The sequence below is a fragment of the Macaca fascicularis genome, chromosome 11 (assembly GCF_037993035.2).
Source record: "Macaca fascicularis isolate 582-1 chromosome 11, T2T-MFA8v1.1".
Lineage (NCBI taxonomy): Eukaryota > Metazoa > Chordata > Mammalia > Primates > Cercopithecidae > Macaca > Macaca fascicularis.
In genome coordinates, this window is record NC_088385.1 from 61,788,713 (window position 1) to 61,802,655 (window position 13,943).

The 13,943-nt window shown below is 40.3% G+C and overlaps 1 protein-coding gene across 4 annotated transcripts in view; it reads right to left on the bottom strand.

Annotated features, from left to right (window-relative positions):
* TESPA1 (thymocyte expressed, positive selection associated 1) overlaps positions 1-13,943 on the bottom strand; it is a 34,146-nt gene that overhangs the window by 11,769 nt on the left and 8,434 nt on the right. For 2 of the 4 annotated variants that reach the window (XM_015430993.4, XM_015430992.4), the window contains 8 exons: positions 12,283-12,490; positions 11,359-11,401; positions 5,776-5,825; positions 5,101-5,154; positions 4,309-4,345; positions 3,967-4,065; positions 1,657-1,865; positions 339-1,150 (listed from right to left, as the gene is read on the bottom strand). In XM_015430993.4, the coding sequence (XP_015286479.2) occupies positions 339-1,150; positions 1,657-1,865; positions 3,967-4,065; positions 4,309-4,345; positions 5,101-5,154; positions 5,776-5,825; positions 11,359-11,401; positions 12,283-12,445 (1,467 nt within the window). In that variant the 5' untranslated portion in view covers positions 12,446-12,490. Of the gene's footprint in view, positions 1-338; positions 1,151-1,656; positions 1,866-3,966; positions 4,066-4,308; positions 4,346-5,100; positions 5,155-5,775; positions 5,941-6,994; positions 7,044-11,358; positions 11,402-12,282; positions 12,491-13,943 lie in introns of all 4 variants that reach the window. The other 2 variants (XM_074005914.1, XM_045365414.3) reach the window with 2 other exon arrangements.

Consider the following 13,943-nt stretch of genomic DNA (forward strand, 5'->3'; position numbering starts at 1 on the left):
TAAGAGTGGTTAGCTTTGTGTAAAACTGCTCTCCATTTGTAATCTTATGAGGACCACAGCAAATGGTAATGACAGGTGTACTTAATGAGAACATTAAATGGCAATCAGATCAGGTAAGTATTACCAAAGGAGCTCTGAAAACTTGACTGCTCTTAGGAAACCAGGCCTCTTTCTCTTTCTCCCTGTATATTAAACCTGAATTCAAATCAGAAAGTATATATCTGGCTAGGACAGGAAGCCTGGATTTTTTTTCCCCCAAGGGTCCTAACCCTTCATCTTCTGGGAAAGAATCTACAGCCTTTCTCTGCCAGTCTCTCCCTCACCTCCAACCCACTTACCTCCTCCAAGTCAAAAGTGTCCTGTGGCTGCTGGCTTAAAGACCGACGCAGTTCTGGTCTGTCTACACTCTGCTTCCATTTCTGCTGGGTGCTGGACAGGTCCAAGGACTTAACCTTCCTGCCCATGAGATTCTTCTGGAACAGGCTCTTTCTTGCTCTGCTCTTTCTTTTCCAGAAAGTCTCATCCTTGGCTGGATGGGTTTCCGTATTGGTGGCTGGTAGACTACACAGCTCTCTCCTTATCTGAGCTGGGTCTGTGCTCCACTGTGGATCTTCTATGGGCAGAGAATGTGTGCAACAGGGTACCTTGGGGTTCGAATCCAGAGTTTGCGATGGTGCTAGCACTGTGGACATCCCTTGCTGTGTTTCCTCTTTGCAGCAGAGGACACATGGATAGGGAGAAGTGGGCAGCTTTTCACCCTCAACAGGGGGCACAGGATCTTCCTGTGAGAATTGTCCCAAATCAGAGTCTTGCTGGAGGACCTGCTTCTCTTCTTTCACTTTGTCCATCACTTCCAACACAACTTGGTCCAAACTGTTCTTTCTGGGGGCGTTGTGGGGTGGTGGTGGCCGATCTCGGGGGCATGTGTACAGACACATCTTGGAGATGGCTTTCCGAAGGCGGTCTCTGGGTGAGTGGGGTTCAGGCTCTCGGGACAGAATCCTGATGGATGGCACATCAGTTGGATGGTTGCAATTCCAGAACATGTGGGATGGTGTGAACTTTTGGACGGGTGTCTTAGATACGTAGGAGTAGAGACAGAAGAAGGCATCAGCTGTGACAGCCAGTGTTTGCACCTGCTTAAACCTGCCTGGGTAAAAGAGTTAAAGATGGTGAGTCTGGGGTTCATCAGCAAATTTTCTTAAATCATTCCCTTCAGAAGGCTCCCCAAAGCTCAAAATTCAAGGAGAAGCTTCCAATTTTCCTACTAGTGTTTCTCCCTTTTAGATTTCTAACACCCAGGGTTCTTTTTCTTGAATTTCATGATTTCTTGGCACCCCATCCCGTGTAGATATTCCAACTGGGAAATAAAAAAGAGGGATAAGATTTATAGACATCATGCTGATACGATTCACCAAAAGGCAAGAAGGCCTAAAGGAAGCAGTAATGGCCTGAAGTCTCTTGAAGGCTATTTCTTTAAGAGAAAGAATCAGACAGAGTTCTCCATCTTCAATGAAGACGACATAAGAGGAAATAGACACAATAGGCAAAGGGTCAAAGCTAACCAAGAGAAAGCAGGATTTGAAGTCACCGAGTCCTGCTGTGAAAATCTAAAGGGTAAGGGAAATAGAGCAGGGGTCTGGGAGGGATACTCACTGGCCAGCATGAGGCAGGGGTCTTCCATTTCAATCCTCCGCACCTGGGACTTCAGGAAGAGCTGGAAATCAATGCCCTTGGCCTGAGAGGGGGTGGTGAAAAATCGGGCGGGTATCCGAGAAGTGTCTTTGTGATCCTCTTGGCAAAAGCCCAGACTGAAGAGGACATCTTCTGCATCTTCTTGCACTTTGTCGAGAATCTCTGAGATGCTGAAATGAGGGAGTTTGGGTAAATAAGGGACAATTTTGAGACATATGTTAATTCAGAACATCAGAATATCTAATAAAAGTGTCAGAAGACTGAAATTCTTTTCTGTTCATTTCTCTGCTTTTCCCTGTGACTTTGAGAGAAGCTTTCACTTCTCTGAATCTAAATTACCTGTCTGAAACAGGGAAACTACAATCCAACCCTAGTTATAAAAACTGAATAAAACTTTAGAACAGTACTTTGAACAACTTATTGCAGATGGATAAAAATTTAAGTAAATATGAAAGGATTTTGAAAAATGAAGAGCAGTATAGATACAAATAAATTTCATGGCTGAATCATTAAGTGCTCAGTTCCCAAATTTGCCCTCTGACTTGCCCCAGTGGTTTTTGTGTGGGACGCCTAAGCAATGAATGTGTAAGAAACATAGAACCCCTGAAGGTCAACATTTTTATTCCTGACCTCAGGGCAAAAAGTAATCAATAAGTACATCCAAAACCTGATTTTGAGAGGTATGCTCCTTTCTAGCCTGTTTTCGGTACAGAAGTCCTGTGTCACAGAAAATCGCGTGCATGCACTCTCCCTGTATCGTATCAACCTGGATTTACGTCTAAATCGGAGTTCCACCAACCCGGGTGACACTAGAGCTTAGTAATTGTGTTTCAAACAGTGAGGCTAAGGGAAGCTATTGTTATTTGACGCTTTGAATAATCACTATCACTCTCTTCAGAAAGTATTCTGGGCTTTTTGATCAAATAGGGAACATCTTGTTTAGCTAATAGCTGGACAGTCAGAATCCCTGGATCTACTCTTGCGCTTGCCAGCTTTTACCTTCATGGTCCTAAGTTTCCCTATCTGTGAATTGTGGGCATAAAACTGGATCAGTGCTTCTCAACCATGGCTACATGTAATGGCCACTTTTGCAGGCTTTAAAAATGCATATATTTGAATCCCATCTCCAGACATTCTGATTAAATTGAACTAGGGTATGAACTAGGACTAAGGCTCAGTGAGGATAAATTACTAAACCTGGTCATGTGACAAAATTTAAGTCTCAGAACCAGGTCTCAAATTCAAATTTTGACTTCAAATTTCAGATACATTTCATTATATCATACTAGTTTTCCAGACTTTTCATCTTTTTTAAAGAGTTATTTGTGTGTATATTTTGCCCACCCTATTAAATCATTCAGCTCCTGGGGTCAAGCTATTTGTCTGCTTCATCTTTTCTTTTTTTATTTTTATTTTTATTTAAGTTCTGGGGTACATGTGCAGGATGTGCAGGTTTGTTACATAGGTAAACGTGTGCCATGGTGGTTTGCCGCACCTATCAACCCATCACCTAGGTATTAAGCCCAGCATGCATTAGCTATTTTTCCTAATGATCTCCCTCTTCTCACCCGACCCCCTGACAGGTCCCAGTGTGTGTTGTTCCCCTCCCTGTGTCCATGTGTTCTCATTATTCAGCTCCTACTTAGATGTGAAAACATGTGGTGTTTGGTTTTCTGTTCCTGTGTTAGTTTGCTGAGGATAACCAGCTTCCACCTCCATCCATGTCCCTGCAAAGGACACGAACGTGTTCCTTTTTATGGCTGCCTAGTATTCGTGTATATGTACCACATTTTCTTTATCCAGTCTATCACTGATGGGCATTTGGGTTGGTTCCACGTCTTTGCTATTGTGAATAGTGCTGCTTCATCTTTTTCAAATTCCATACAGTCATTGCCTGGCCTGCATGTCTGAATGAATTAATATTTTATTGCTTCATTCAATCAGCAAATTAGTCAATTAATCAATGCATTGTTTACTGAGCATCTACTCTGAGTCTTGGAACTGTGATGGTACCAATACTGTACCTCCTGGGTACAAGTTTCAGTGGGAGGAGACACCTATATTTTACACATAGTTTTCAGCTCTGAGAAGACTCCTCTGCATCTTTCACAATTCTTGAAACAAATATGGTCACATTTTTCAAGTATGCAGTAAAAGTACATAAAAGCTCCAGTAAGATATCCGAGAAAAAAGAGGCCATGGCTCTTGGTTCTATTCTCCTATGCTTCTCATCTTCTCCACCCTTCCACCCTGCCAAACTTTAGTACCTACCTTGAACTAGTCTTGTTGGTCCCTGCAGTCATGCTGCTGGAAGCCAAACTACAGCCAAGATCAAGTAGCTGGAAAGGCCTGGCTGTCTCGAGGAAACTCCTGCAGAGATCAAAGCTGATGTCATACAAATCTTATTTCCAGTTTGCACCCTGGCTTCAAGGAATCCCTGCTGGGCTTATTCACCCCCTGATGGGTACCTTTTAGTCTATGTAGTTGTTGTTCGTTGGAAAGTCTCACTTTCTAATGTGAATCTTTAGGTCTTTATTTTAATCTCTTTGACCTACCCCAATTCACTGATTTTTAAAGGAGACATCATTTGCCCTGGTTGAACCTAACACTTACCTGGAGAAGAGTTTGCCATTGGCGGCCAGTAGTGTGGCTGGACAAGAAACAGAGAAGCAAAGAACAAATTAGAAGGGAAAATGAAAATCACCTGCGTTGCCCCTCTGACCTTAAAACTCAGTCCCCTCCGTTTCCTTTTGTCACTGTGACAGACTAGCTGGACCCCATGAATTCTGTACTTCTTGGGGCCTCAAGATTACCTAACACAGTTCTGGAATAGGAACAGATATGCCAGAGAGTAACTGGCCTTAAGCCTCTGAACTTCTGACCCATGACTGATGTCTAGGCAAGAGCCCCTCTGTGCTAAAAAGGATAGAGTCATTTGGTCCTCCTGGCTAGTGTTCCTGTCCCCCTACACAAGTCTTTACAGGTCCCAGGAGACACTGGCAGGTTGCTGTGCTTTCATTCTTTACTGATGCCCTTCTCCTCCTGAAGTATCATCTCTATTTTACACCCAATGCACAAACTTGTTTGGAGTTTCTGTACAGGAAACAGTCTTAAAGATATCTGGGCAGCAAATGTTGTAGTAATTTTATATGTCATTGTCCCGGGGTCAAAGGAAAGTTCCAATGATGAACCAGTAGGAGTCATGATAGGCTGATGAGGAAGTGTTTCTGGGCATGTGATGCCTTCTGTATTTTACGTTAGATAATAATGAGACTGCTCTTTCCCTATAGATAAGACCCCAGGGATGGGCTGTTTCTTTTTGAAGTTTTGCACTTCCATCCTATCCAAAACTCATCCAATGTATATCCCGTTCTCATCCCAACCTCAGAGAACTGTGCCACTTACCCTCTGCTCCCAGGGTCAAGTCATCTTCAAAGCTGGTCCCATGGCTGCAGAAGCCTGTCCAATAATCAGGTGAGGGTCACAGAAAATAAGGATGGAACATAACGCATGCACACACACACACCCCTGCATACACGAACATCTTCATATGCCCTTAGACTAGACTTGCACAGCCACATAATCATACTAGATATCCACATGTTTGTCAAATTATTGTACATATACCGCCTCAGAAGTCATATTCATTTTTGATTCAGAAAGAATCATACATACATTCACCTATAACCTTTCCCTTATATCACATAGTTATGTACACAATGCCCTGCCAAACAGCAAACACACGGGGGTGTGCACTCACACCCATATAAACACATATTATAAAATATATAAGAACTTTATAAAAGTTCTTATCCTACAGCAGTGGTTGTTATCTGAGCAACCCCTAGCAGAAGACAGCCTATGACTGTTAGTGAGCCTGTGGGCTCTGAGCCAGCATTTTCTTCTGGATTTCCTGAAGCCTTGTGACCACGAACAGTGTTTTGCAGCCAGTTTGAGAACACTCAGGTACTCTTTTGCATGCCTATACATGTACATGTACATAAACACTCACATACACACACGCACAGGTATGTCACTCTCCAGGTAGAAGAACAACAGAAGGACAGAACCTGTACTCACCACTGTAGATAAACTGCCCTGCTTCCTCAGAAAGTCCTTCTTCGGAGTATCTAAACCAAAAACAGTCTTATAGGTTGAAGTCACTTACTACATTTTCCCAGGAGCTTTTAAAAGCTCATACATGTTCATATTCTTTTCCAATAAGAGTCAGTAGTGTTTAATTTGCTTTTATATTGGAGAAAACAAAGACAGAGTGGTTACTTGACTGAAAAATTCACAGAAGTAGTTGGGGAAACCGAGGCTGGAATGCACTATGTTTTAGATTGTGCTTCTGTTGTCCTGGCCACAGGACTAAGAGACAAAAGTCAGCTTAGCAATGATTCTTTGATCTTTAGGTAAAATAGGAAAGAAAGAATATTGAAGCAAAACTGGAGAATTACATTCATAGAGGCAGGGGTTTGCGTGCCATAATTTCCAAATGGCAAACATAAATTTCTAGGTTTTCTTAGAACTTTTAGATCACCTTAACTACCCACATTTCCTTCCTTCTCTCTGAACCATGTTATTGCTGAATATCATGTCATTCAGGAAACAGAAGAAATCGTATCCTGGTTAGAGATATTTTAAAATTTTCAGACATGGTCTTATCAAACATTTACCATCTCCACCAGAAGAACAAACAGAAATCAGCATAAATGGTAGTGAGAGACAGCTCAGTTTTACAAACAAGGAAGAAATTCTGTCTGTCAAAAACAGGTGTGTGAAGTAATCTGTGACAGGGCTTTGAAATGGGACCAGCACATCTAGATGCTAGTCCCGGCTCATTGTGGCTCTTTTGTTCTCGAATATCATGTAAGGGAATTTGGATCCCTAGATATTATCATCATCTAAGTCTACTTCAAACACTGACATGTTGTGAATTTTGTAGAGTTTGCTTTCCTAAAGCTTTTTACATGGAAGTTGTTCATGGTGCTTTAAATATAATCTCAAGTGGAGGTTGGAGGGAAAAGGGTCAGTAACGTGAGTTAGCAGGGAAACTGAAGAGTGTCCACTGGTGCTGGTCCTAAAGGAGCTTTTCTCTTCATCAGTCTCCAGCAATCCAGATTACTCTCAGGCTACTGGAGTATCACTTCATGGCGTGTGTAACAGTAGGAATGGGCTTACTAACCAAATATCTGTAGGTCAAGTTCTGCCTAAATTTTACAAAATAAGTCATTACATATATAGATATCTTTTGCTTGTAACTCCTTTCAATAGTAAAAAAGCCAACCATGCTTACCAAAATCTGAATTTTCATATGTCCTCATGAAATTTCATAGAAGCAGGTTCTACATCAAAAGTTCATTATAAAATGTGAAATAATAGGCAAGCTCGTTAAGAATAGGTAACTCTAATAATGCACCTAGAACTATAAATATATTTTTCTCTTCCTAATATATAATTACATAAAATATGCCATGGTATAATACTACAAACATGTGTAACTATATATAATATTTACTATTACTACTAAAAACAGCATGATAGCTAATATAGTCAGGTACTAGAATATTGCAATTTACTACTGCATTTAATGCTTGTGTTGTAACTGCACAGTAGTGCAACTACTAAGGCCTACTATGGTACAATTTAAGTAGACTACAATTCCATTCCTAGGTTGTACCCAGTGGACATGCCTGTATATGCTCCCCCAAGTAAATACTAGTAGTGATAACCAAGAAATAGAAGCCTCCAAATCCCTAGGGATGTATTATAAAATTAAACAATTTTATAATAACTATACAACTTAATATTGCACAATAATAAGAACGAGTTACTACTGCATGCGAATACATGGATAAGCATCATAAACATAATGCTAAGCAAAAGAAACACACATAAAACAGTACATGTTGTATGACTATTTCTATAAAGTTCAAAATAATCCCAAACATATCTATGATGTTACAAGTCAGGGTATTTGTTACCCTTGGAGGCAGGATAGTGAATGGAAGGGATGGAAAGGAGACGCTTGGAATGCTGGCAATGCTCTGCTTTAGGTTTCATGGGTGTATTCCCTTTGTGAAAATTCACTGGGCCATTTATGTATTTATTTATTTGCCTATGATTTATTTGTTGACAGGGTCTCACTCTGTCTTCCAGGTTGGAGTGCAGTGAGAATAGCTCACTGCAGCCTTGAACTCCTAAGCCCAAGCAAGCCTCCTGCTTCAATCGCCTGAGTAGCTAGGACTACAGGTGCTGCCATGCCTGGCTAATTTTTAAAAACTGTTTTGTTTTTTCTTGTAGAGATGGAGTAATGGTACATTGCCCAGAGTGGTCTTGAACTCTTGGGCTCAAGCATTCCTCCTGCCTTGAACTCCCAAAGTGCTGGGGTTACAGGCATTAGCCATGTGCCTGGCCTCAGTTATATATTTAATACTCCTTTATTTTTCAGTAGGTATATTATACTTCAATATAATTTATATTAAAAAGAAAAAAGTTACTGATATGTATGCTGAACTTCAATACGATTTACATTTAAAATGTCACTGATAAAATTTCTGGTTTATCCAAAGCAAAACTCACTTGTATTCATTGGATACAAGTTTTTATTGGGTGCTCATCCTACATTTTTCTTCTTTAGTTATAATCTGTCAAGTATTTCTATTCTGTTTATGAGGAACAGCCCCTGATGGGTCTTGGGGAAGTCTGTGGAACCTTCAACAGAAGTGTGGACATGGGCCTGGAGCTATTGATGCTTTCTCACTGAGCACAATGATTTGAGACTTTATGGCCATCACTCAAGTCCCAGGCCTTCCATGGGTTATTGGATAGGCCATAAAATCAATGACCAGGGACTAGATCTATAGCTGCTCCCCTCTTCCCACCCTTGCACTGAAAAATTCCTTAGCATCATTTTAAGTCTCAAATGAAAGAGCCAAGATATTGCTCTTCCTGTATACCCAGTTCCTAAACAAATAGTAGGGAGGAGGGGTTGGATTGTGGGAAGAAGTATATGGCTATTTTTAGCTTCTTCTAGATGTTTCCATAGCTACCTGCCTGCAGAGATTTAAGCTGAAGCCCACACAGATGATTTTTGGGCTCCCAACCCCACCTCTGGTGATTCATGAGCAACACAGTCATGTCCCAGAAAATCTCGAGAGCTTAGGAGGAGAAAGAAAAAAGGAGAGGCATAGTTTGCAAAGACATGCACGATCGGATCCGGTGGCAGAATAGCCGGCCGCTAGATTCAATTGCACTGAGAAACATTGACACTAAATTGCCTGAGATGTTGGTGTACTCTCCTGGAGAGCTTGTCAGAAAAGAAAATGCTCTTGCTACCAGAGGATGTTTGGCTTTGGAAAGAGAAATTGAAACTATGTGGTCTTGGAACAAAATTTGAAAAGTGCCCCTCAGGGCACCTGGCAACAGAGTGGACAGATAATCAGTAAATGTGGGCTCCTTGTTTATCCTCTTTTCTCTGTGGTCTTGGAGCGTGGAATATTGTGGTAATTCAGAATCTCATATTTAGAATGCATTTTCCCTCTATCTTCTTCATTATCTATTACCAAAATTTAAGTGTACTCTCACTATCAATCATCGTCATTATCATCCTTTAATTTTTCTAGCTTTTCCATGCAATTAAGAAGTATCACATACTTAGACAGAATTAGAAAACAGAGGAAATTGGAAAATTTTCTGACTCCAACAATTCCCCTTCCAAAGACAAATGCAAGTATGTTGATTAACTCTTTATGGCTGTTTTGAAGTTTAAATATTTGAAACCTTTTCAAAACACAGATACATAATGAAAATGTAACAGATACCCTTATTCCAGTCACTCCATTTTCACACATGTAAACATTTTTCCATATTTGCTTCAGAAAAAATAAAATATTCAGTAATATATAATATAAAATAAAAAATTAAATACTAAAGATATAACTAAAGTCTTATTTTACTTCTAAAGTCAATTCTTTTCCTTCTTCCAGATAATCACCATCCAAGAGTTAATATGTATCATTTCTAGGCATATTTTTTCTGATAAATAAACAGATGTAGATAGATGGATAGATATAGACAGACATTTTGTGGAATGATAGGTAGGTATAAACTCCTCCTTTATAAAACTCACCAGTCACTATTAAAAGCACAAAACACATACACATATATTATCTCATTTAAACCTCAAGAGAGCCCTTAGACTGTATTATTCTGAGTGTCCCACTTTACAGCTCGGGTGTCTATAATGAACAGAATTTAAGTTATTTGCTTATGATTGGTTAAACACTTAGTAGCACAAGAATTAGGCTCAAATCTTGGAGACTTTTCCCTAACCAGACCACCTTTCTGTCATAAATTTTGGTTCAGGGTTTATCTTTGTAGAGCATGAGTGAAGAAAGATGAGTTCTAGAGTTTATTATCTTGTATTTCTGTGAATTTATTATTTTCAGTTAGGATGAAAAATGTTCTAAGTCAAGGAGCATATTTTAAACTACTTGGCACCCCTCTAGGTTATTCAGATAATCAGACAGTTAGCAAAAGCGTAATTAATAATTGTTGACATGAATTGACGACTCAAGAGTAGTTAATGAGATAAGGACATTAACTGAGCTGACTGTTTCCCCTGTACATATCTGGTAAGCATTTTAAATCCTAGCACAGTTCTCATTCTAGGCTTTTCACCCAAACCTGCAACCATTCTGATTACCACCATTCTTTTCTTCCTGTATTTTGTGGGTCCTCTAATTGACTTTGAAGTCAATGAATTGTGAATAAGATGAGAGCAATGAGAACAATAGGTTTGTTTTTTTAAACAACAAAACAAACACAAAATAAATCCTTCCTGGCATTGCCTTCTTGGGCACAGGTGAAATAAACAACCTTGGATTATTTGGTGCTATGTATTTCCTACCAAATAAGCAAGAATGGGTTTCTTTATGCCAATTAGTAGATGAGTTTAGATTAAAGGCTATATAAAACTTGAGACATTCCTGGAGGGAAAATAAGGAGCAGGCAGAAGTTGTCCATTCTGAGAATTCATTATTACACAGAAGACTAAATAGGTCACAGAATCCTTCCTTTTGTGTCTGGGAATACTGAGCCTAAGAACGGTCTAGGCTGATGGGGCTGTGGGGTCTCATATTTAAAGTATCTCTGAGGAAAGAGATAATGCACTGCCTTGAAGTGCCTGCTCCAATTCTTCCCTGCTTTGAATCACTGTCATAAACCCTAAACTTCTCCTATGTTCTGCAGTAGAAATAAATAACACAGATGAATTGCTCTTCAGCAAGAAAGATCAGGTTTCCAATTCCTTTTGTTACACAATGTAAGACTCCAATCTAAAGGGGAAGTCAGGGGGAGTAGGGGTCTGGAACTCACCCCAACTATTCCCCATCCACTCTTAGCTTTAGACCGAACACAACCTCCATTCCTAGACCTGGTGCCTAATTTAGTCTTAGCCCCGAGTTGCACTTGATTCACAGTTGTGATTACCGGTTCACCCTAAACCCGCAACACCCCTCCAACAACCACCTCAACCTTACTTCTAATCTTTAGGCCCAATTCAAATCCATCTTCCTGTCTCTGAGTTTCCAGGAGTTGTATCTGTTAGCAAATCCAACCATCAGTCACATATCACCCCGTTGCCTGTCCAGCACTTACCCACAATCCTGCAGCCAGTCTTCAATTTTATTGATTGGATTCCCTAGAAAAGTCAGATACTAGATCACTGTGAGAACTGAACGAAATCAGACCTCCTCCCTGCAACTAATTCCATTCCACAAGTTTATTCTTACATAAGCTGCGTCATGAATCTTTTTTTCTACATAAAGCTTTTCTTTAAGATATGAGAGGAATACACCGTATATAAAAATAGTGGATATTTCTTCTCTCTCTCTGCTTCTTTTCTCCCTTCCTCCCAAGAACCTGGAAAGTGCCCAAGATGTCAGGCCCACTGCTGTCTTTTGAGAGTTCCTTTCCCACAAGGGTGGATCCTTCTCATTTAAAAAGAAAAAGAAAAAGAAAGACAATCTTGTTTTTGTGCTTTTTTGCTTCCTACCATATAAGCATTTATTTCCATCAGAATTTTTGTTTTACTCTTATGACTGTGGTCTCATTTGAACCTCAAAGAAGCTCTGAGAAGTGTAGGAAAGGTACTACTGTTTCAACTGGACAAATAAGTCTTAGAGAGGTGAGGGACTTCCCAAAGGCCACACAGCTTGTTAGTGACAGCATTGTGGCCAGAGTCTAGGCATCCAGCTTGTGTGTGGTCTTGTTACACAGACAAAATAGAAACACCGCAAAGCATTCATAGAGAACCCCCAGCCTCGGGTTCTTACAGAAGCTTCTCAGGATGATGCAAAAATGTGCTTTTCCCTTTTTCCTAATCTTATGCCTGTCTCTTTCTCACATAACTCATATTTTGTATTACTTTAGCTTTTCTCTTAAACATATTTAAACCAGTCAAAACAGCCCTCCACGAGGTCCTCGCTAAACAAGGGACCTGTTCACACTCTGCAGACCTGGGCCTGCTGTCACCTTTTACCACTAGACAACATAGACATCTGTCTGATGTTCATCTCTTACCTTCTTGGAAAACATCATCCAGGCTGGAAGGCTCAGGATCTGGGACATCCTGCAGGGCGGCGGCAGCCTCCTCTTCTAGGACCTGGGTCTGCCAGTTACGGCTCTGACGCAGCCAGGCCCGCCGTTTCTCCCAGGATGTGGGGCTCAGCACAGAGGCCTCCATGGCCCTGGCTCAGACTTCAGAGCCTCCCGTAACAGTAATGCTGTCCTAAGAGTTGAAAAACAGCGATGCTCCCTCATCCTGGGCTCAGAAACCACCATGATGCTCAGGGTTGCCCCCGAATTTTCCTGTCTCTGCCCAAAGGAGCTTGGTCTCTCTACACATTCAAGAGTAGGGAGGACATCCCTAGCTCATTTTCTGTCTCTCCTGCAAAAAAGGAATGCTCTGAAAACTCTAAATATCAGGGTAAGTCTTTCAAGTCAGTAAGTTTGAAAGCTTCAGACATCACGATTTAATGGATATTAAGAAAACTCTTCTGACTTAAAGAATCTCAATTTCTCAGGGTAGCCGAAATGCTGTATTAGAAAACATTTTTTCTTTAATCCTTAAGAATGTTGTCTACCAGAATCTTCCATTATGACTAAAACATCTATAAGTTTAAAATGTATAAAATTCATTTATTTTTTAATCCTCATCAAGACATATGAAAAAGTTGAAGGTCTCAACGGTGAAACAGATTTTCTAAGGTCCCACAACCAGGATGTCACTCCAACTATAGGAATTCTAGGTTTGTTTGTTTAGTTTTTCTCTTGATTTTTCATGTTCCTGTTTTATATATTAGGAGTCCACATGTGACTTATCTCAGAAAAAAATACCCTGTGATTAAAAGCAAGGAGACACTGCCTTAACCAATTAGCAGCCAGCACCTTCAGGATAATCACTTTCTAATTTGTCAACCTGTGCTTCTACCTAACTATGAATTTATTCCTCAGCTCATCAATGCAATTACTAATCCTATAGATTCATATTTCATGTAACATTACCTAAACATGCCTGTATTCTTCCAAGAGACACAATGATGGCACTAGATACACATTCAAAGAGGAACAGAGGGGAAGAATCATTCAATTGTCCAAATAGAGCTTTAAAAAGCTTGAGGCTAATGTAATATTCATTGGCTCATACTCTGTTCTGCTGCCTCTCCCCCGCTGGCCATACTTGCATCCCACCTCACTGAGCAAGTAGGAGTGGGTCTGAAACTCTCCAGGTCTTATCCCCCTATTCCCTCAAGCTGCCATAAACAACTTCATCTTAAGAGCTACACTTTTAACTATTGGAATAAAATAAAATAAAATAAAAATGAAGACTACCAGTTTACAGAGACTTCTGTTCCTCCAGCACTTAAAACCATTAGTGAGGCATCCAGTGATTTAGGCACTAAAATAGCTTTTTTGAAAAGAACATCCTGAACATAAAATGCATTCCTAGGGCAATAAAATTGTTTTTAATGCCTCTGCTTGTTACAGACAAAACATACCTAGGAAAAAATAGTACATAATTACTGTTGTCTGATCTAAATTCCTTCACTTCAGGTCCGTCCAAGACATATTTTTCTTCCAAGTGAGATAGTAGTTAGCACTATGAGACTTTGCTCGTTAACCCTGGGTACCTGGCTGTTTGTCTACTGCCTGTGCCTTTTAGAGAAAATTAAATCATTAAA